At 43.5% G+C, this 24456-nt stretch overlaps 1 protein-coding gene across 7 annotated transcripts in view; it reads right to left on the reverse strand.

Moving 5' to 3' along the window:
* The window catches only part of SCAP (SREBF chaperone), a 66252-nt gene that overhangs the window by 22720 nt on the left and 19076 nt on the right, over positions 1–24456 (reverse strand). For 6 of the 7 annotated variants that reach the window (XM_054818743.1, XM_054818742.1, XM_054818744.1 and 3 more), the window contains 7 exons: positions 21324–21540; positions 9821–9950; positions 7689–7846; positions 3790–4010; positions 2086–2191; positions 948–1120; positions 121–247 (listed from right to left, as the gene is read on the reverse strand). In XM_054818743.1, coding sequence (XP_054674718.1) covers positions 121–247; positions 948–1120; positions 2086–2191; positions 3790–4010; positions 7689–7846; positions 9821–9950; positions 21324–21445 — 1037 coding nt within the window. In that variant the 5' untranslated portion in view covers positions 21446–21540. Of the gene's footprint in view, positions 1–120; positions 248–947; positions 1121–2085; positions 2192–3789; positions 4011–7688; positions 7847–9820; positions 9951–21323; positions 21541–23153; positions 23307–23762; positions 23948–24456 lie in introns of all 7 variants that reach the window. The other variant, XM_054818747.1, reaches the window with a different exon arrangement.

The following is a 24456-nucleotide window of genomic DNA, read 5'->3' on the forward strand; positions in this document are numbered from 1 at the left end:
AAATAATACCACGTAAGCTTATTTGTAAGATCTTAAAGACAAAGCATTTAACAGCTGTTTTCAGATGATTTCGCCTCCATCCACCCTTCCTTAGGAAGAGGTTTGGTGCTGGAAACATACCCTCCATTAAGAGTAGGCGTCAAACCAAACAGCGTGCAGAGCCCAACGGACATGAGCAGAGAGCTGAGCACTGTCACGACCGCTGCCAGTGCCAGACCCCATTTCGATTTCACCATGTCAATCTTCCCTGAAAAGCAGAATGCAAAGTCTCAGTTACCAAGCAAAAGAAATGACACATTAATAAAAAATCAAGAAGGGGTCCTTATCCTGACTTATTTCAGCAGGTAGCTTAGTACCCTGCGACCCAGAAGTAATGGTAGTTCAGTCTCAGTGTCTGAAATGCAGCTCGCAGATCCTCCAGTACGTGAGAGGTACTGGATCAAGGGTGGAACAGAGGATAATGCATGGCTTACAGCTCAAACTAGTTCCAATACAGCACTGTTGCGGCACGAAAAAAGGAACTTATGTGGCTAATAAGGTCTAAAACCACCAGCTCAGAACCTGTATTTGATCTGTCTGACAATGAATTAATCTCTCTAAACTGGAAAAGAATGTCGTTACTATGATGGCATTAAAGCTGCCTAAGACAGAAGACATCTCAGAAGATATCACAAGGAATAACCCCACACTGGCTAAGAGGGACAAGTTAGCAGAAATCAGATAAACGTGACTACTAATTCTCTACATGATAGTTCAGGGAAAAATTTCACCACCACCTTTCCTGCTGAAACTGGAGGGAACTGCAGTGCTATGGACAGGCGTCCCTCTTATCTGTAGCCAGGGAAAGGGCACCACACCCCTGATCCCTTGCATATATTCAGCTGGCAGGTGTACAGGTGACTTGTTAGCTTACCCTCCCCTCAAGGGTCCCCACCCCACAAACCTACGTGTGGAGAAGTAGATGTAAGCGAAGAGTATAATGTAGGTGGTGACGAGGGGTATCAGCTCAGCAATGCCAATCTCTTCCTTGAAGTGGACGTGAACGATGTTCTCCTCTCGCAGCGTGCAGTTAGGGCTGGGATGCAGCAGCTTGAGGCGAGAGCGGAGGCTGCTGAGGAACCTGAGATGAAAAGCAAGCAGGAGGATGTCACACTGTAGACAACAACCAGCGCACAACTCCAAGGTGGAGCTCAATGGGAATAGATCAAGTAGGAAGAAGCTCTGTAGATGCACACAGACTTACAAAGCACAGCTCCCTCTAGGCCCAACTGCTAAATCTGTTCCTCTGTGGCCCAAACTACATTCGTCACATCTGTACTGAGGCAGTCTTACAGACCTTGATTTCTATGAAGATTCAAAGGTACCTGTGAAGACTTAGCAAAGCTATTTAAAGCCAGGGCTCATCACCCAAAATCTTGGCCCTGGGGAACAGAATATGCTGTAGTCTCAAACATCCCCCGAATTTATGTAAGGTGATGAAAAGCGCTACGTGACAGTCCTTGAGGCTGAAGGGTTCTTACATGGGCGGCAACAGAGCAAGTTTTGACTGCTGTGCTGCCAATTCTGTCCTAGGCATTCCTTAGGGAATTCTGTGCAGCACGGAGCAGAGTGATTAGTCCTCAGATGTACCCACTCCAAGCCAGCTTTGCCAACACCGTGCCAAAAGGGTTTCACACTTGGTACCAGTTGAATTAGTGCTTACTGGAAAGCAAACCACTCTGTGCACTGGGAACTGGGTCAAACCAGACCTACTGGGCCTTGGCTGCAACGACGGCAGCTCTGTGAGCAGATGAAGCTGTCATCAGAGGAACTCCCATTGGCAGCTTTGGGTATTATATATACTTTTTGTAAAGAGAAATTGAGAACCGATAGCATTTTATTTCCCTAAAACACAGCAAGTTTTCTCCCCAAAACAGCAACCTGTTTTTCTACAGCACATTCAGAAGATCCTAAAATATTCTAAAACACAAGAAAATGGGGATTAAAGAAAAACATAACAATAATCAGAGTCGAGAGAACAGCAAACTTGCCAAGAAATGAATAAGGGATCCCTAACATAGAAATGGCACAGCTAAAGCTCCTTACCTGGAATCATATCGCTGGAGACCCAGTGTGACAGTGTATGATACCACTCGCTTCCTATTATAGAGGTTCACCCCGCTGTACTTTCCAGGGAGCCCAAACAACAGATCTGCAAAAACACAGTATGAATGAAACATTAGGATAACAAAAAAAAACCAAACAAAAAAGATAGGATATAAGAGGTGAAGAATGCTGAATGAGAACTACGGTTCTTACAGGAAGCACTTTCTCGGTGCTCTGGTGAGTATAAATGTGTATAAATACCTGATGCAGGGGAGTAAAGAAGACGGAGCGCCTCTTCTCAGTGGTGCCCAGTGACAGGATGAGAGGCAATGGGCACAAGTTAAAACATAGGAAATTCCCTTTAAACACAAAACCCCCTTCCTTCCTGTGGGGAATTTATCTGTCCTCATCTTCTTTCCTGACCAGGCAGTCTGCAGCACACAAGGTCTGCCCTCTAATGCTAACCCATAAGCTCTCAACTGACTCATGTTCCTAAGCAAAGCTCCATGCGTTCCTGCTGCTCTCTCACAAAAAGGACAACTGTCCTTCCTCACCCTCCCGGCCTGTCCTTCCTGAAGAGCCTGCATCTACCCACAGCAGTGTGCCAGTATTGTGAGCCACCCCACACCACCTCTGTGAACTGGATGAGGTTGTAGCCCTCCAGCTACACACACCTCTAATTCCTCCTGCTTGCTCCCCATGCTCTGTGTGTTAGTGTGCAGGCACGTCAAGTGGGCGCCCAATTTGTCCTTAAACAGAGGAGACAGACATTATCTTTAAGGATGCAGACAAAGAAATACTTGGATACTTGGTTTTGTGCATGTTGGTGTGTGATTTGAACCAGAGGTTCCAAAAAGACTTTGCATTGCAAAGAACTATTTATTGTCTCTTCTGTTAACCTTGTGCACTAAACACAGACTTAAAAAAATTATGCGTCAGGATGAACTCTACCACCCTTGTCAGGAATTCCCAGGATATCGTGGACCTCTATCTTGTTTGCGAATGAGCACTCAAAGAGAGCACTCTGTATGCTCCAAACCACAGTGTGCACACACTCTGGATGCTCAAAAAATAACCTCTAAACCAAACTCACTTTAGGGTTACAAAACCCCTTTTCAGACATGTCTTACCATAGGCTTCCTGACACCTACAAAGTTCCTTTAAAAAACAAAGGAAGAGCATTTCATCTGGCCTTAAGGAACCACTAAACCATATGATGCCAGACATGGTCAGCCTTATTTTTTTTAATTAAGAGAGAAAAATACTTTTATGAGATCCAGCAGCAACTCAGGGTATAGGCAAGCAACTATCAATGAATGCACAAGAGGGAGCAGGATAAATGTTCATTGATCTTTGACAGTGAGACAGTCTTTGAGTAAGACAGACAATAGCATAAGGGAAAATGATAGAGTAGAGCATACGTAGAGTAAGAGGAACAAAAAGAGTTGGACATGTTATCTGCTATTTTTACACCTATAGAAAGGAGGCTGACTGAGTGGAATTATTCACCCAACAGTTACAGAACTGAGTTCAAACAGAGATATGAAATGAGAGATGACATATATTTGGTAGCTTCATTCCAGATGCTCTGAGTAATGAAATGCCACCCAATTTGCTAACATTGGCCATCTAGATATGAAGGATAAAACAGCCGTGCAAGCTGTAGGGTGCTCTCACAGCTTCTTCAGCACTTCAGCCTCTTACCTTTGAGGGTAGCTGATGTTTGTAATGTCTTTGGTTCATGCTGGTGGATGGTTTTGATGATATCTGGGTCAGCATTGAATCGCTCTCTATCGTTCTGCCAGAAGTTCCCTGGAGACAGTAACAGACAGCCATGTTCGGGGAGCAGATTCCGCAGCTTCTTGAGGCCAGGCAGAAGATCTGTTACCTGAAGGCAAACTTCCTCCAAGCTTTTGACACCAGAACTGAAACGCAAACAAAGGTTAGACACTGCCACCTATGTTACAAGTCTCACAAACAAAAGGCAAAGTTGCCGAGATGAATACCCCAAGGACCTGCATCACCTCGTTACTGCTCTTGTTCTTAATAACTGAGGATCAAGAGCCTGGGGCCATAGACAGGGATCTTGCTGTAACACGTGTACGGACTCCAAAACCCCATTATCATTTCTCTGCATACTGTCTGGCCACATAACTTTCACTCTTCACCCATCCTAGGTGCCACCATTTTCAGTTCCACATTTAAGATACCTCCAGAATGCAGAGAAACTATCTCCCTGGAATTCTTCTGCAAAGACATTAAACTCCTCTGCATACTTTTTTCCACATATGCTGAATGAGACGCTATACAGAAATCTTTATTAGTGTTTCTGAAGTGAATTATTTAAGGTATACAGAGTGCTCTAAAATGTACAAAGGATTCAATATCTGCAACTGTGCAAAATGTTTTCAGAATTCCTCTGCATTGTATAGAAAAGAAAATGCCTGGCAGGTTCAGAAATTAATAGAGGTGAAACCGGTATGAAATGGAACTTGTGTTTGTTCCCAAATGTCATTTTAACACAATTAAACAATCTTTCTCAACTAGTAATTCAAGCGAGACTCAGCTTGGGCTTACCACAGGATCTGACTGTGAAGGTTTAGTGACAAAACCTATCAGCACGCTCTCTGGCTAGACAAGGAAGAGCTGCTGGTCCAGAAGGGAACACTTCCCTCAACACGATACGGGCGACTGGTGGGATTTGCACAGGAAGGGTATATCTAACAAAGGCTAAGTTAAGATACAAGAGACGAGTCTTCCCTGGCTCCGGTCTCGCAGATTACAGAGAAGGTGGCTCCGGAAGACAAATCAGTTAGGGTCCTATTGTAAAATGCCTTCTCCAGAGGAGTTTTTTTCTTCAAATGACTAGAAAGAGTAAACATGGAAACCAATCGACGATGATTTATGTCTTTGTGAACACTCCCTCCAGAATCTATGTCCTGTCACTATATGGCAGGATACCTAGAAAAGTCACAGATCTCAAAAGAAAATACTAGAAAATATGCTTGAAAATACTGTGTTTATAGGAACAGAAGCCTTCTGAAAGATAATTTAAAGGAAATGATGCAATGATGCCTCTGATAATAGCTCCAGGAAGAGTAAGATGACTAATTTTTGTATTTCAGCTCTAGCTAACTCTGAAACATAACAGTGATAACAGTTTATACTGCAGATAAACCTGTATCTGTTCTTATTGGCAAAGCAAACGCACACAGCCAATGTCCCTACCAGTACGTTGTGATTCGGAGAGTGATACCAAAAATCATGAACTGGAGCAAACAACAAATTTCAGTTCACTTCTAACTTTTTACAAATGATGACTGCTCAAAGCTTCAGCAAGCTTACAGCTGATGAAAATATAATCACTTTGTACTTCCTAGCCAGTTGTCAATAATCTTCAGCTCCTTCTGCACTTTAGTATAAAAGAATGCCCTTGTTCATATTAAGAAAATCAGCTGCACTTAACTTTGATACCAACAAAAGCAACTGACAACAAGGAACTTCATAACGACTTTTAAGGTAATTTCAGAATTTATCTCAAAGAAAGATGTTTCTTGAAATATCCGAGTCTGTCACCAAAATGGGAGGCCTTATCCCAAAGTTTAGGTCTAAACGCCTAAAACAACTACCTAGCCTTTTCCTCCTGGTCGCTATGTAAGTTTAATTTTGCTTCTTTGCTGCATCACTGTTCATCAAGGGCAAAACCAAGGAGAGATAGTAAAAAGACAACACACATACTGGGAGCAAGTTGTTTCTAACTTGAAATTGGCAACTATATGCTGATGATTATCTAAAGTTACACATATGATATTTAACGGCATAAATGGCATTTCTAAAACATTATCAGAAAGAGAGCAGGCAGCTAGCTTGCAAGGAATGGTTTAAAAAAAAGGGACAAATCATCAGGTAGACAAGTAAAGAGGACAGTCTCAAAAATGAAGCAATGAAGGATGCTGTCAATACGAACAAGCAGTAAATCTTCCCTACCCATGTGAGTTAGAGGACAAAGAATGAAGAAGGCTCCTGGCTGAAAAGGTAGGAAATGATCAAAGACTCTAATCTCACCATTTTTCACCACACTCGGCCTGTTCTCAGCACCATTACTCTCACTGAACATAGACAGACAAGTAGGGAAGCCTTTCTGTCCTTGGAAAGTAAACCCAGCTAAGAACTTGACCACAAATAAAAACTTAGAAAACTTATTAAAACCAAACCCCCCCAAAAAAACCCCAAACCCAAAACAGAAGCAAGTTAACATGTATAAAATGTATTCTTGGTTTACAAAGAGACAATATGCCAAAATAATCTGAGTGGTCTCTTCTTTAAAATGCCTAACTTCTTGGATGGGGAGAGCACAGCAGATCTCATCTACTTGGGCTCCAAAAAAGCTTTTGATGCAGAAAATGCACAGGAAAGAGAGAAGTTCACGCAAAAACTGTAATGCAGTAAAGTAGGTTAACAGGAAAATGGTCATGGGGCTGCTGAAAGGGGAACCCACCGGTATTGAGGAAAATAAAGTGGAATTTCTCACAGAGAGTTCAGAGAATCGGGACTATTATATATTTTTATTAATAATGTTGGAATAAGATATAGGGACATCTGCCGGTGACACAAAATAAAGAAATACTGTTAGTACAGAAAAGGAACAGAATATCTGAAATGGATGATGTGAGGGCTGGAATAAATTTAATCCCCTTTCTATTAACAGTACACAGTGCGAGACCATGCACTTGGGGACTAAAAAGAGTTTCTGCTATAAAATGGGAGCTCATCAACTGGAAATGACAGAGAGGGACACAGGGACGTTAATCAACCACTTCATAATGTGTAAAATGGATGTGGCTGGCCAGGAAAAAGGGAGATGCAATCTCACTATATTTCAGGAAAGGCATTTCCATGGAAAATAATGCACAAATGAGACTTCTCTGAGAATACCATGTACAGTTCTAATCTCCCACATTCAGGAAAGATACACTAAAACAGTGCCAAGAGGAGCAACCAGGATGACAAACTGAATACAGAGCCAGAGTAAGTCAAGAGTTTCATATGTTTAGCTTAACAAACAAGGATATGGGGTGGGGAGGATGAGTTCTCCCTGTAAATATGTGGAAGCAGGGGAAAGCTATTTTTGTACAAAGACTGTGTCAGGACAAAACCAATCAGGTCCTAAATATAGCCAAAGCGGAAAGTCAGAAGAAGGTTCCTGACCATGTGAAATTCGAGAAGAGCTTCACAATGGGCATGGTAGGGTCAAATGAACTTGCTTTAATACGAAGCTTACGCGCTTACGAAGGGATTATATGATGCTGCTGTCTGCTGTGACAGGTATAACCTTGGAGGCCCCTTCCAGGCCTGGAAGATTCCTGACAATTATCAGTGACTAGAGGACAGGCAAGTTCTCTAGTGCAAAAGCTAAACTGCTCTATGTGCAGGGCAGGTGTGATGTCACTTGTTAGCAGTGATCTCTCATTTTCTTTTCATTTTGAGAATCTTACAGATTCAAAGCTAATAATCAGACTTATGAGGCAGTAATTTAGAAGGTGGGTGTGCACAACAGTGGGTCAGTCTGCCTTCTATGCAAACTTTAATGAACAGTTAATTACCTGTCTCTCAGGGCATGGTTTCTAATCTCCTCCACTAGCTGGAAGACGCGGGAAAGGGGTGAACGAAATACATCAACAGCAAGGAAGTTCTTCTGCCATGGGGAGACGGTAGCTTTCACGAAGATCTGCTGAATGTAGGCCACAGGAGCACCAACATACTGTGGGGGAAACCAGAGGGAGAATGAAAACACACGGTGAGTAGGAAGCTGCTTAGCAGAATTAGACCACAGTTTGGCAACATTTCAGGAAGGGGTTTGCCAGACTATATTTTCCTTTCCCAAATTAGAGGTGAAACATGACAGTACTAACCTAGCAAGAACAAAAAGAGTCTGTTTCTCAAAGAGGCAAAATGCCACTGACCATTTTGGCATCAGTCTATTGCGCTTCTTTGTGAGGCAGAGGCTCCCAGTTCCTGCTGAATTTGGTACCGGGATGAAAGGCAGGAGCAGAGACTCGCTGCCTCTCCCAGTGCTGTAGTTAATAGAACCCCAACCTGTGCTGATCCTGCTGTGTGCCATTTAAACCTTCCTGGTCTCCGTGCCCAGGCTGCTGACCCTGCTCTGGGGACTGCAGAGCTGTCATGCCGTGGCGGACAGAACTTTTGTGCTCTATTAGCTGAACTAGGCAACAAAGCAAAAGGGAAGATTTAATCAGCCAGCAGCGGCCCAAGTTAACCGTATAGTGCAAAAAGCTCGCAGTGGCACCAGGGAATGTAGAAGGCAGCAAATTTCAATCGCGGTGAAAAGAGCACACGCAGAGATGAGAGCTCAAGGCATCAGAAGCATTAATCCAACATGTAACTTCTACTTAAGAGAGACGCTGGAATGAAAAAGAACAATGCAGGTTACAAAGGATGACTTTAGAATTGTTTTCTGATTTCCTGGACCAGGCTATCAGCCTTCTTGGAAAGCATCAGGGTTCCAGTTTGTTCATGCAAAAGAAAAGTTAATTCCTTACCCTTAACATAAGGATGTAAGTCTAGTTTACCTGCACGATACATACCAGCCAATTAAAAAAACAAAACAAAACAAAACAAAAACCCTCCTTTAGATTATACCCAATTTACCAGGTTCTTCCAGCATCCCTACATTCCCTAGACCACACTGTAGTAGTGAGCTCCACAGACAGTCTTTGGCTGTCCAAATTCAAACAAAAATCTCGATAGTGTAAGAAAAAAGCCTATGTCTTGGAGGTGAAGCCTAGACTACTTATGTCATCAGCAAAAACCTGGCCAGATGCAGTATTTTAAAGCCGAAGGAGAGAAAATTGCAAGCGCTGAGGAGCTGGACAGTATGTCTTCCACCTCCAGGCCAGACAGACATTCCCATTCTGATGGTAGTGATCTCTGAAAGACAAGCTGCTTGATAGCCAGAATCCAGATCCTTCCAGAGAGAGGCTGACAACACCGAAACCACTATAATTATGGGTAACACCTCCACAGTTACAGCAGTAACGGCTGACTAAATCCGATTCTCACCCTTCAGAGGAGGCCAAGGACAGGTATGTGAAGCAGTGTGTGTCAGCAGGAGGCTTGTCCTGCTGCTCTAGGGAGCATGCCTTCGTATGACATTAGGAAATTGGGGCCTGTTATGCCAGAACCCATCATTAAACTTATTTAAAAACCTAATAATAGAATCACAGAAAGGTCTGGGTGGGAACAGACCTCACAGCGCATCCAGTCCCACCCCCTGCCATGGGCAGGGACACCCTCCACTAGCCCAGCTTGCCCAAAGCCCCATCCAACCTGGCCTTGAACCCTGCCAGGGAGCCAGGGGCAGCCACAGCTTCTCTGGGCAACCTCTGCCAGGGCCTCAGCACCCTCACGGGGAAGAATAATGCTTTAAAAAGTATACTACTTGCCTTAGATAAAGTTATCCTTAAAAAATGGGCTCTTAAACAGCATTTCAGAGCTTTCAGTTCTTCCAAATGCCTAGCATCCATTTTTCTGATAGAGTAAGACTACTACAAGACAAATGCAGCCTAAACTTAGCAGTTACGCAAAGCAAAACATCACCAGAAATACTTTCCACTGATTACAGTAAAGTGTATGTAACACAGCAGGGATGTCTCACTGTCTCATCGACCCCCCCCATACCCCCAGCACACCCAGCCACCCCCAGTGCAGGACTCACCCAGTCGGGACGCTCGCCGAGATCCCCTTGCTGCAGACCTGCATCTGGAGAGGGTGGAGAGTAATCCTTCACGGGGGTGCTGTACTCCACAGGTCCTGTTCCAGGCAGCGGCAGCTTCAGCAGCGGGTAACTACGATTAAGATATAAGCAAGAAACATTGTGCTTTTTCATTTTTTCATTAGGTTTTTAGATAGAAGAGCGCAAGAAATTATTGTGTCATTGAACATGAGCCCCCTCCAGCTTAAGCCAAGCTCTGCAGGACAGGAGACACAGCTGCAATACAAGAGGGCTTTAGCTTTCATAGGAACTGCTTGATGTATTTCCCCAACACAAGAGAGAATGCAACTAAAAATCCTGGGAGAAAAAGAAGAGAAGTTCTTGCAGGACTTCACCTGAATTACTCTCTATCACCTGAAAGTGATCGAGTACAGCCACATCTCAACTATTCTGTAGCCCGCACAAAAATGAGACAATGACTGTAAATGAATGGCTACTCTCCTGACCCAAGCCCCATACTAATCACCACATTTTCCTCATTAAGATTTAAATTATTTCCAATATTTGTCATTAACTTCATTGGTCCTCAAAGCGCTTTTAATAGTAGCAATGAGACACCAAAACAGCTATGAAATATTTATCTGCTTGCTTCATTGCTACTACAACCACCAGATGATTGTAGCAGCTATCCCACAACAAAGCCTTCAAATGATTTCAAAGTTGAGATGCTGATGTTTCAGAGAGTTTAGAATATTATTTTTAGCTCCAGAGGTTCCCGAAAGTGGTTAAAATCCTATCAGAATTGAACTAGTGGAAAAAGAAGGAGTGCTATTACAGAGATAATGACCAATAAGTGGGAGTTGTCAGCACCAAAATGAACTGGAGACCCCAGTTTCCTGAGCTTTCTGACAATAAAACTTCTGTCTTTTTGCTGCCTGATGCACAACAACCTATCAGGCCTTAAATTTCTGACATATTTTCCTGTTTATAGCTGAACTTTTCTTGCAATATTGCCAGAATAAATATAAAGGCCTCAGAATTGTTTTCATGCAATACTCTGCCCACTTTGTTGGGGATTAGCCTGAATCATCAAAGGCCATGGAGGGGACAAGCAACAGCAAAAGGCTGAAAAAAGAACAACGAAATCAGAAGCAAAGCGTGTCGGATTTACTATTTTATTAGTCTGACAAGAATACAACATCTAATTATTATCATTTCATTGTGCAATGGGAGGGAACAGAAAAAGGAATAATAAAATCATGTCATAATACATCAGAGGTGCAAATGCCCAACAAAAGCCACAATCTGGAGACACAGCACGGCCTCTTTTCTTTCACAAGCAGCAATCAGTTTTAGCCCTTCCAAACAACACGTGGCACCTACTTGTCACAAATGATCTGCTGAAAACAAAAGCCTGATAGAGATACATACAGCAATCATCCCGCATCTGACTGAGGCTGAGATAGACATAAATTAAAATAATAAAATCGAGTGTATGTGATAAACAAAGCAGAATGAGTTGAACAGGTGACCAAGGAAGAATGATTTTCTCACTAAATCACAGAACCCCAGACTGGTTTGGGTGGGCAGGGACCTCCCAGCCCACCCAGTGCCACCCCTGCCATGGGCAGGGACACCCTCCACTAGCCCAGCTTGCCCAAAGCCCCATCCAACCTGGCCTTGAACACTGCCAGGGAGCCAGGGGCAGCCACAGCTTCTCTGGGCACCCTGGGCCAGGGCCTCAGCACCCTCACAGGGAAGGATTTCTGCCTCACATCCCATCTCCATCTCCCCTCCTGCAGCTTCAGGCCATTCCCCTTGGCCTGGCACTCCCTGCCCTTGGCACCAGCCCCTCTCCAGCTTTCCTGGAGCCCCTGCAGGGACTGGAAGGGGCTCTAAGGTCTCCCCGCAGCCTTCTCTTCTCCAGGCTGAACCAGCCCAACTCTCTCAGCCTGAGGTCTCCAGAGCAGAGGTGCTCCAGCCCTCGCAGCATCTCCGTGGCCTCCTCTGGACTCGCCCCAACAGCTCCGTGTCCTTCTTGTGCTGGGGACCCCCGAGCTGGACGCAGCACTGCAGGGGGGTCTCCCCAGAGCGGAGCAGAGGGGCAGAATCCCCTCCCTCGACCTGCTGCTCACGCTGCTGGACACGCAGCCCAGGACACGGGTGGCTTTCTGGGCTGCCAGCGCACGTTGCTGGCTCATGTGGAGCTTCTTGTCCCCCAACACCCCAAGTCCTTCTCCTTCATCAAATGATTTTGATGCTGATGACTGTATCCAGAAATCTAAGGAAAACACTTTAGGTTCATACCGCATACTTATCCAGAGGTGGATTTCCCTGTGCAATCACTTATCAGTTTTAAGGAGTCAGAACAAGAATCTTTTATAGAACTTAACTCATTTAAAATCAGAGGCACAAAATCTAAACAGCCAGTGTGCTGCAGGAATAACAACGGGACACGCTGCTTTTGCCTCACAAGCACTGGTGGAGCAGCTCAGGTTTCAGAAATGATCTTGTCACTTCTTGGATTGAAGCTTCAGACCTAGGACCAGACTATTGTCAGAGACGCTGAAACAAGCAGTGCCTGCTGCCGCACGTGATCAGGAAGCCTCGATATCCAGAAGCTGCAGGAAACGCTGAGAGCAATGCAGCTGATGGTTCCATCTCCACAGTCAGTGGTAAAGACCTGACCACCACCACAGGTCACAGCTACAGCACCAAGGGTGATGGCAACACTGAGCTCTTCCGGACGCTGAACATTTCACACGTGCTTTTTCCTAGTTTACCAAGATTTAGCTAATCCTGCACCCAATCCTACATTGAAAACTTTCAACTCTTGCCGTCTTCTGAAGCAAAAATGCCCTAAATCCTGGCAGAGACATAACTTGCACGTGGATTTTTTTCACTCCCTAAAGGTCTGCTGGGTTACAAGGATTTTGCCTTCTTACTAGTTCCTCGGTGGGGAAAACTGTTTTCTGCAGCCAGAGATTAAAGTAATTTCAGTGGGTGCAATGAGTTGGGCCTACAAAAACAATAAATTGCCACCTCCTGGGAAGATGACTGCACACCTCCCTTTGTCCCGCTCATCCACAAGCGGTCACCCTTCCTCATCCTGCTCATTTAGTACAGCACCCCGAAATCCAGCATCAGCAGGGGGGTGGACCAGATGACCTCCAGAAGTGCCTGTCAGCCCGTGCTACCACAGCTAGTCCAGTGGAGGCCACCAAAATGGTGATATGGCAGGAGAACACGGTGCAAAAGACAACACTGGGTTAACTGGACGCATCCAGCCTGGAGGAGACTGACGAGGGGATCTAAAATGTAGTCTTCAGCTAATTAATTAGTGGTCTCAGGGATGCAGAGGGAAAGGATACAAGCGCAGCAAGGGAAATTCCAATTAGATATAAGGAAAAAATTCCTCACAATGAGAGCAGTCAAACACTGGACAAGGGACCAGAGTAGCTGTGGACTCTCCACCAGTGGAGCTATTCAAAAGTCAATGAGGCAGGGCTCTGAGCCTAGCTTTGGGGTTGGCCCCTGCTTCAAGCAGCGACCTCCAGGCATCACAGACCCCTCATGCGGAAGGGATCTCTGGAGGGCTCCAGTGCAACCTCCCGCTCAAACCAGGGCCGACAAGAGCAGGTCGCTCAGAGCAACGTCCAGTCTGGGTTTGCACTCTCCAAGGACTGGGATCCCACAGCCTCTCTGAGTACCTATTCTAGTACTTGATAACCCTCATAATGAACATTTTTTTTCCTTAGATCTATCAGAATTTCCCAGCTGTCCATTGCCTCTTGTCCTTCCAGTACATACCCTGAGAAGAATCTGGTTCCACCCCCTCTACATCTTCCCAGTATGCAGTTGCAGGCCAGCAGTAAGACCATCCCCGAGCCTACTTAGGGCTGAAGATACTCAGTCTCCTCAGCCTCTCCTCCTCCATTATATGCTCCAGCTCCCCACTCCGACTGCTCTGCTGGATGTTTGCCGAGCTTCCTGAGGCTCCTGTCAGCCCATCTTCCCAACTCATCAAAGCGTCTCTGAATGGCAAACCGTGCTCTCCACCATACCAACTGCTCTCCCACATCTGGCATGGTCTACAAACTTGGTGAGCGTGCGCTCTGCTCCCTCACCCAGGTCATTAACAGCGACGTTAAATAGACCTCGCCCCTGTGCATGGATTGGGGGGTTAACACGAACCGCTGGCAGAGCTGTGGGAGCAGCAACTTGCAGCTGAGGGACAGGAGGACTGCTGGGAAAGGTGAACGACCTGAATTTCCACAGCTGTCTGCAAAATAACAACCTGGCTATAACCACAGATGTTTTGTCAGTACTGAGCATGTCACATCAAGCAATTCTGGATTCTGTTATGCCCTTTCTGTGCTCGAGGCCACAAAGGAAGGCCTTAACACGCCAGCTTACATACCACAGAAACTTGGGAAAAAAAGTATTTCTGTGTTTTTAAAAAACTAGCCTCTGGAGATGGTTCTCAGTTGCTCCACCATGTTGGTTCTCAGCCACTGGTATATTTACATCTGAATAAAACCACTTCGTCGCCAAGAAACATGCCTGTTGCCAGAGTGTAGCGGAGATGCGTGTCAGCTCTTCTACTGTTGAACGATTTCCCCCTACATACGTACTGGCTGTTCGCAGTAGCCTCGGCTTTAACTACAGCAGCTACCTGAGGAGTTAGGAAGGAGGAAAGTTCATCTGAACAACAGCAATCTGTACACAGCTTCCAGTGGGCTCAGGGTTACACGAGGCCTCGGAGGAAGATGCAAGACATGACAGGCTGCCTGATGGCAGCTAATAGGAAGGTTAGCTGAGAGTCCCGTATTTGGGGTTTTTTGTAGTTAAAAAAAAGAGTTTAATTTTCTTTATAGGGGAAGAAACAAACCACTTCCATCCTGATGTGCAAGCCACCTCCCAAAGTACTGGATGCAGCAGCTCCCAGCTCCTTAATGGCCACTTTTGAATGACCAAGGGGGTTTTTTGTATTATTGGCTTTTAGTTTTCATGTTAGGATTTTCAAATTTGTGCAAAAAAAATTGGAATTACATGCAAATGCAATGGAGGAAAGAATAAATGGCATTTCTTGAAAGACTCAAGGGCAACAAAATGAGGGGAAGAACAAAAGGGAAATTTCTGGTGGAAGAAAAACGTAATCTAGAGATGTCTGTGCACTGCTGACAGTGAACCAAGGCAACCGAGACTCCCACAGCTCACCATCCTCTTCAGGCCTATGGTCACGGTAGAGCTGTTGATATCTGAATCAAGTTCAGCATTTCTCTGCAATCTGATTAAATCCTGAATATAGAACAGGATTTACACTGTAGAAAAAGGTCTGTATGCTGCCTCCAATACATATTTCTAATCCATGCCTAGAGTAGGAAGAGGAAAGCAGCACCTAATGCTGCACTTATTCAGACTGTTGCCTCTTTCTCATGTGATGAAAAACAGCGTTAGATTTTTCTCCATCCAGTCCAAAGTTTTCTGCAGGTCACATTGATGGGTTCCTTCAGCTTCATCTACACTTCCAGGCTGCTGGGCCAACAAAAGCCATGTTGCTAAGTAGGACATAATTCCCTTAATTTCTCCATATGCTAATGAGTCCTAATTCTAATACTCATCACTGTTAAGGACAGTGAGACATAACACATTTCACTCAGCAGCCAGGACCATCAACAATGTTCATAAAGCCAGTAGCGCAGTATGAGCTCCCACCACACCACCACATGAGCATGGCTTTACTCTCTTAGGTTATTACCCTCATCGGGAACAAGAGCTTTTGTCTTTGGTGATATTATCTTCATATTTTACTAAGACTAGAAGAGCTGTGGCAGCTGTGGCATTAGAAGACACTGACGTGCACCATCCTAGCAGGTTGTCTGGCACACCAAAAAAAGAGCTGGAACTAGTTTTGATTATAATCCACATTTTCAGCAGCTATCTTCAAAGAAAAGGCCCCGCAGGAAATCCACTTTTAAAAAGTTAAAAAGGTTAAAACAGACCGTGTGGTCTGTACACATCTATGTTTAGCTCCTACAGTCCTTATCACAACAGGATCTAGGTAGTGTAGATTGCTCATGGTATTGTTTTGCAGCAGAGCTCGGGAACAAGACTCACTCTTGGGACTCTCTTCAAAAGCTCCCTCATCTTGAGCCAACTACAACACAAATATACATCCTCATAAGGGAAGCAGGGATATATATTTACTTATATCACAGTGATATTTGAAGATTCATGTTTATGAAATGTTTTGAGAAAGTCTGATGGAAGAACACACAAAATAAGCAGTCTAGATTATATTTATTCTAAATTATTTTAGTAAGAAGCTAAAACATTAGTTCTTGAATTTATTTAGCCTTACACAGGCATGCGATACCAGCTGATCTTGTCAGTGATACCTGAGATAGACTGACAGAAGAGATTAAAAAAAAAAAAAAAAAAAAAGGACAGAGCAAGAAAGAACCACCCAACGATACAAAGAAAATCACTAGACCTACTACTTCAGACATCAATGTTAGAGCATCTTTTAAGTTAAGAGATACTTTAAAAACCCAAACCAAGAGCCGCTGCTGAGCTGACAGAAGCATCCTGGCTTCCCACACACTAAAGGCGGCAAGGACGGCGAGATGCGACAGGCCCAAGTCCTTTCCGCGTGCGCTTCTTACCAAATGCGAGAACTGCTCCAAGTGAGTTGCAAGGAAGTGATTTCTAGCACTCAGCTTTGATTGTCCTCACATTTCTCTTTGTTAGAGACTTTTTTCGACCATCAGGATAAGAGGTGAACAGCAGAATGGAAAGGATAAAGGAGGGAAGAAAAGTACGATCTAGAACAGGTGACAGGAAAGCTCAAAAATAAGTTTTGGTTTTGAGAAGGGTTAGTTTTAAATGCTTGTGTGACACTGCATCCTGACACCCTTCTGCAAGTCCAAAATAAAGGAAAAATTGATTGTCTACAAGTTGGTATTGCTGAATTCAAGCAAGAGCGCATTTTAGTTACCAAGCATGAGGTAGGTTCAAGCAAAAATGTTCATCCAACTACTTTACATATTTTCAAGACAGCTTAGAGGGCCAAGATGGAGAACTGCCAGGGCAGCCCAAGGCAGCTGGCAACTCAACAGAACTGCAAACCCTATAATTGCATATTCCTCCTCCTCAGAATCAAAGCGGAGATCGCCACCACCCCAGAATAGTCTTTCAGCTGGTGAATATGAAGGAAAGTAGAGAGCTGCCAGGTCTTAGGTAACAGGGAAGGTGGTGATATATTGCCTTAAAATAGCTACCACCTCCATTTTGCACTGTAGAACAAGCTTTTAGGCTGTTTCCAGCCTGAACTACCACAAAGATAGAACAACCTGAAAACCCATTGCTAATGAGATATGAAATTTGATAATAAGGTTCTTGCCAGAGGGTAGAGAAGGCCAAATATTTGGCAGCAACAGTTCCCTTTTTAGCCTTGGTAAGTCCACAAACAATACCTGTTTCTGAATAAATGATGTTTGCTTTGCCCTGTTGCCACAGACAGGACCCTCTCCTCAAAAATCTGCACTGCAAAAGTAAAGATCCCTCTTGCTCTGCACTGGCAGTTTCCTTTTCCTACGAAGCAGAATAGAGGTCTTGTTATACGGAACTTGCTTCTAGTTTCATCATGCGGTCCCACAGGAGACTGTGTTCTCTGTGGATTTGGAACATGAAGAGTCTGACACCAACTCAGCTCCTCTGGTTATCACACATGTTAGTACAAACCTGTAAGATAGTGAAATGCTCTTTCAACAAAGAAATCTATTGAATGGTCCAACCTTTCCTACCACCTCTCTGAACAACCTGTGGCAGTGCTTCACCACTGTCATCGTAAAGAATTTCTTCCTTAACTAGTCTGAATCTCCCCTCTTTCAGTTTAAAACCATTACCCTTGTCCTATCACAACAGTAAGTACACACACAAAAGGGCTCTGGTTCCAGACAGTTCCACAGTTCTTTAGTAGCAGAACCCAGTGCTTCACTCAAATAATGAACACTTGCAAAGACTTGCCCTGTCTAATTCTCCTAAACCTGCTTCATGGGGTAAACTGATTTTAAATTCTTTAACTGAAAAGTATTCTTCAGAACTACACAGCAATTTCAAATCTACCCTTATTACTACATTTATAGCTATCATCTGTTCTCCTCTGAGCTGTGAGGAGGGACTACTCATGTCAGATGGGCTTAAGTGGCACTTGCTCTACTAGGGAAAAAAAAAAAGACTCTCAGGTCAGTTTGTCCCTGTAAAGAACAGGTATGTTTCTTAATGCAGATCCATTTCAATGGGATGATGAAAATGAACATCATCTACAAAGGGATATACAGTAAAACAAGAAGTTAACTAACAAGCCCTACACCTGTCAATAGTTTAGCAGAAAACCCTCATGGTGAAGTAAAAACTAATATTATCTTGGATTTTCAGAGTAAGAATGAGTCACAGGTATTTTTGCTTTTACTTTGTATGTTAATTTATTAACAAAAAACCAGATGTGCTATGCTATGTCTTGCTATAGGTGACATTAAAAATAGTGTCCCTGAAAAGGGAGCTTAAAAAACAATTCTCCTAAATCATTTTGCATTGTGCAGCTCCTTTATAAACTCCATAGGCAGATTAAAAAGCACAGAGGCAGAATGACAGACAGCTTAGGCTGGAAGGCAGCTCTGGAGATGGGCTGGTCTAAACCTGCTGGGAGCAGGGCCAGCCATGGCAGATGGCTCAGGGCCTCCCCCACCTCTCTGGGATACCTGCTCCAATGGTTAATCACCTTAACGTAAAAAGTGTTTTCTTATGTATAAACAGATCTCCTGTGTTTCAGTTGGTGCCCTTTGCCTCGTGCCCTGTCACTGGGTGGTGAGCCTGGCTCTGTTCTCTTTATACCCTCTCTTCATACATTTATGTACATTGATGAGATGCCCCTGAGCCTTCCCCAGGCTGAACAGACCCAGCTGTCAGCCTTTCCTCCTAGGAGGGATGCTCCAGGCCCTTCATCATCTTCGTGGTCCTTTGCTGGACTTGCTCCACTAATACCACATCCTTCTTTTACTGGGAAGCGCAGCACTGGACCCAGCACTCCAGGTGTGGCCTCACCAGCGCTGAGCAGAAGGGCAGGATCACCTCTTCTACCTGCTGGCAACACTCTCCCTGAGAGACCCACCAGGATCTCTGGGGCCTGTTCTGCAAAACTGCTTTCCAGAGAGCTGACCCTCACTCTGTACAGATGCCTGATGTTATTCCTTCTTTTACATTTCCTTTTGTTCAACTTGATGAGGTTCCTCTCTGCCCAGGCAGCCATCTGGTGTATCAGCCACTCTTTCCAGTTTTCATCCAGCCACTTCATTCAGTTCTCCACTTACAGTTCGTGATATACGAAGTTTGTACCACCTGCAAACTTGCCGAGGGTGCAGCCTACTCCATCACCCAGGTCAACAATGAAGAAGCGGGACCTCAGGCTCAAACTAAGAGGAAGACCTGAAGACCTCAACCCAAAACCAAACTTCCAATAAATATTTCAGAGTGTCCTGTGCATGGAAATCCTATCAGTGTTCAGTCTTACCACACTGAAATGCTCAAGTGTGGAAGGACTGCACTCTGGAATAGTTTTGACCTAGTTAGTAATGCCACTTCTCAAGCCAGACTTAACACCTAGTTAACACTAGTTAACAGAGAGCAGCTCAGGAACGGGAACTGAAACATCCCCAAAAATTGCTTCTGAAGAGGAAAATTTTTTGCAAAGGTACTCTTGCTCTGAAAGGGCATCACAATATTTTTAAAACCCTGTCTCTCCTAGGGCCATTATTTGCTTGTCTAATGAGTTACTGAAACTCATTAAAGGAAACACAGACTATTCACTTTATGCCTGATGGAGTGTTGGACAAATTTCTGCAGCCTGAAGGTAACCAATAACTGCAGAATCCTCAGATACCAGCATTGAGTAATGCAGACACTTCCACAAATACACAATTACCAGTAACTAACCTGTCAAAGACAACCTGGTTTGAAGCTTCAGGGACTTGGTAGAAACACCTTAGTTCACACCACTCTAAATGTACAACTACAAAGACAGGACAGATACAAGTTCTGACCCAGTGGGCACAAGGTTCCCAGGAAGAACGAGGACAGCTGCTAGTAATCCTAGATCAGATTTCCTCCTGTCCAGGAAATCCTAAATTTAGGAAAGGGAGTAAGCATGCAGTTTTTATTTTGGTCCCTCCCAAAATGCAACATTTGTATGGATAAACATTTTTACTGAAGCAGTTGTCTTGCATTCCTGCATTTACCCCCAGGCAACAGCACCTGAAAGATAACCGAAAATAGGAGCCCAATCCCACTGGCGGTATGTGAAGCAATTAGCAAGCAAGAGCACTGTGGTGTGGGGATTCAGGACTTGTGGTGGAACTGTTTTGGCTAATGCAGGCCTGACATGTGAGAGCAGCATCCAGCAAAGCTGAAGTCAGAAGACAGAGCCGTTACTTGCAACGGTTATCAAGAAAGAAAAACAGAACGTAGAATCCATTTGCTTGGACCTCGTAGAAGCTTCATATTTCTACGGAACAAGAGATCTGAAAATAAAACTATTCTCATTGACATTTATAAGAATTCATATGAAGCAGCACAAAAATCAGGAAAGCAACGCCTTGACTGCTGCTCACAACCTTCATGAGTCATAGGCATGAGAAGTGATCTCACAGGTTTTCAATACATGAAAATAATCACTTCAGTAATCTTTTAACTGTAGATGTGAAAGAAGTCTGCCTCATCCTCAGTGATGCTCAAAGAAAAATGTATGTCTGTATCTATATCAACAAAGGTGGAGCTTTTCTAAAAGCAGAGGAGTAGAGTCCATCATCACATAGGGTTTATTTCGACCAAAAGAGACAAGATATTTAGAATTAAAACCTTGATGACGGAATCTGTGCACAAACCTGAGCACAAAAGTTTTCTCAACTCCAGCAGTAATAATGCCTCACAGGAAATTATGAAGAGGCCCATGTAACATTTCTGATCATGGAAATATATTCAGCTGCAAGTCATATCCAAATTAGAGTCCATAAGGGTAGTAGGGAATTTACAAGAACAAACAACACATGCATACCAAGGTAAGGGCTGAAGAGTACAAGCTTCAGGGAGAACAGAACAGACAAGTACAGAGAGAAAGATCAACTTTCCTTCTCCCCATTTTTAATTCATGGGTTTGGAGTCCACCACCAGGTGTTTGGAGATTACTTTTATTTGTTGCTTTACTTCACTTATGCAATTAGATTTTACTATTTGCTTATTAAACCACATGAAGATACTTCATCCCTGTCTTTTGTCCCATAAAAAAGATGACAAAAAACTATTACTTTAAAAGAAAGAAAAAAAAAAAGAAAAAAAGAGCTCTGGGATAGCCCACAAGACAGGGAAACCTGAACACGTTCATGGCGTTGCTATGAAAACCCCACAAAGCAGCAGCGCCCTGTGACACCAAGCACTGCATGTGACTTACCAGCAGGCCAGAATACAGAGTCCAGTAAAGAGGATGATGGGGATGGGGTAGGAAGCACACAACAGCCCGTGGTTGTAGAACGCCCGCGATATCCTCTCGCGCAGTTTTTCAGTCAGGGTCATCCTCAACTGTCGTCACCTAGTTGCCATCCCGGGATACATCAGGGGCTCAGGCAACTCCAGCATGTGCAACGCTTCAGCAAAGGCACTGTATCCAGCTAGAAATTGGAAAGAAAGCAAGCTCATGAGAAAAATAAATAAAAGCAAAACAAATGTTACCATCTTGTTTTAGAAAGACTTCCAGCATGGTACCTCCTCAGAAGGGACAAAGAGACACCACACAACAAGCACTTGTTATGAGCCCACAGGCAATTTCATCAAATTATTGGGTTTTGCCTCGGGGAAGGAAGGGCAGAAAACATAAGCGGAGGCTGAACACCAGCCGAACAGACATCAGGCACCACTGCCGTGAGCTGCTGGTCACAGAGAACAGGCAGGAACAGAGCTAGGAACCAAACCGTCTGAAAGGAAGGAAGAAAAGGAGCTTAGCAGTAAAAGAATTAAGCAGTACTCCAAGGAGATGCCAAAATGCCAATTAGAAAAAAAGGATTGAGGCTAGCTGTAAGCAACGTGGTCTTAAGGGAAGTGCTCTTGGACACCGACTGAAGCATTTTCAGTGCGAGGGCTTTAACTATTAGCAACACACCAGTAAGAAGAGAAGAGACCCGAACAGGCTTTACAGCTAAGACAATCTAAAGAAAAGTTATTTTTGTGTGGGGAATGAGGGAGTGAGGCTTAAGTAGTCACAGTTCAGAAGACTAAGCCAGAGTACACTATGCAGTAAAATAAACTGATGCAGATACTTCTCGTCACAATGTATTTTGACTTGACTGCAAGACGTACGACTAGGCTGTTTACCAAGTGCAAACAGAATCACAGATGTCAGAACTGGTCAACTTAAACTTGCAATTTGATTTACAAAATGTAAAAAATTCAATATAAAAAGCCCTAAGAAAAGGTTAAGATAATACATTAAAATAAAGCACAAACCAAATTTCTAGGAAAGATGGAGCAGAAGCCGCCTACCCTCTTTTTTTTTTTTTAATCTCAGGCTAAATACAAAGCATGTGGTTCACAACAGTGTGCTCAGAAGTGAAAGGCCTGAATGCAAGACAGATTTTTTTCCTACAGTTTAAAGCTATATTATCCAAGATTTTTATGTGAGAGAAAATAAAGACATTTTTCCTGGCTTCTCCAGAATAAGACTGGGACAATAAGATACCCACAGCATATGAAATAAGTCATTTTGTCCACAGGAACACATCATTAATTACTGCACCAGAGAATTCAATAAAAGACCTGAACCCAGGCTACCCAATAAAACCAGCTGGTTATCTGACAGTTTGAACTGCTCACCTTCACCATCTTAAGTGGAAAAAATATTAAAGGAGAAGGTCTGATAAGCTCAAACAGGCAAGAAATCCATTAAGGGTTTTTATACATATCTGGCTTAGGAATTCTGTAAGCCTCAAATATTCAGAAGCTGGGGGAGGTATCACAGGTGCTGTTTTGTTTTATATTCTTTCCTAAGCATCCACTTTCGGCTATATGGGAAAGAGCATGTGGAAGAAGACAAACCTTAAGTATAGCCATTACGCTCTTAATTTCAGATTTAATTCTATTTAATGCCCACAGGACTATTTTACAATCATCTACCTATTTTCCCCCCCAGTAGTGCAACTAAAAATAATCATATTTTGAGCAACAGGAGCACCAGTATATTAGCCTCATGACCAAATGGAAAACCTGGATAAATTATCTTTGCTCATACCTTTCAGCAAAGCACTACATCTTTCCATGAGAATCAATACCACTTTCTTAGTCGTAGGCAATTTCAGTTTGCCTGCAGTCCAGCACCAGCATGAACATTCCAGGATTTTGGGAGATGGGAGGGATGAGAAGCGTGCTCTTGCTGCCTGGAGACCTATAGCCAAAACGCTATACATCACGTTCATGCAGAACAGAAATGTTGTCTATAAGTCACCCAGAGAACCTAAAATATGGTACCTCGCAAAGGAACAGACATGTGGTCTATAAGAATACGCTTAGACATTGCAGAGATTACATCAGGAAAAGCTTGATTTTTAACCTTTAGCTTGTTTTGGTCCAGTGGCAAATACAATCTGTTCAAATCAAGTCCAAAGCAAATGTTTAAAATAAATTTAAAAAATAATATATTGTTTTTAAAGGTGTATGAAATCACCAGAAAGATGGACTACTCTCAGGAGTGAGTAGAAAAAGAAATAAAATTTAATTTAAAATTTCAATGACACAGCTGTTTTCCAGAGCTGTTCATAGAGTGGGAAATAACGCAGAAAATCCCTGCGTATGCAAGCCTACTACTCAGAACAGACCACTGAAAATAATAATCAAAAAATACCTTTTGAATATATGGCAGTAATGGAACTGAAAATCCACAGTCTGTGTTACCAGAATTGGAAAGGAAGTTGCAAACAAGTATATTGGAACTGAAAAATTCAGAACTTCATCTCACTGGTTATTTTTCTCAGCATGAATCTTGCTAGAGCGCGTTATGTTGGGGCTCACACAGATTGTCTCCCTGATCTAAGGACAGAAAACAAAAAGCAAACATGAAATAACCCTTAAAAGCAAAGCCAACACCAAGCACGCTACAAAACCTCTGGTTTTCAGCACCCAGACTCCATGGCTGTCCCATTGCAACAGAAGATCTGATCCCTCGTGACAGGATGCAAACTAACCTGATTGCCCAGCCTGAGCAAGCAGAGAGGAGAAAAAATGAATATGCTTCATATCTGTTCCATTTACATTAGAAATAAAAGTTTATGAATGCTGCAATTGCAAGAATTGGAATTATGAGAAAAGCTTCAAGCACTAGAAGGCAGTTGGACTAGATGAGGTCCCTTCCAACTGAAATATTCTGTTCTAACCAGTCACAGAAGTGGGGAGGGAGCAAAAACCCTCCAAGTTTAGATTATTTAAAAATTCAAGTGGATATACCTAATACACACAACATAAAGCATAGGACAAACATGAAGAAAAATTCTTATTCCTAAGAGACAGCATCACCGCGGCAGCATTCAGAACAAGGAAGG

Source organism: Grus americana, chromosome 2, assembly GCF_028858705.1.
Source record: "Grus americana isolate bGruAme1 chromosome 2, bGruAme1.mat, whole genome shotgun sequence".
In the NCBI taxonomy this organism is placed as follows: Eukaryota; Metazoa; Chordata; class Aves; order Gruiformes; family Gruidae; genus Grus; species Grus americana.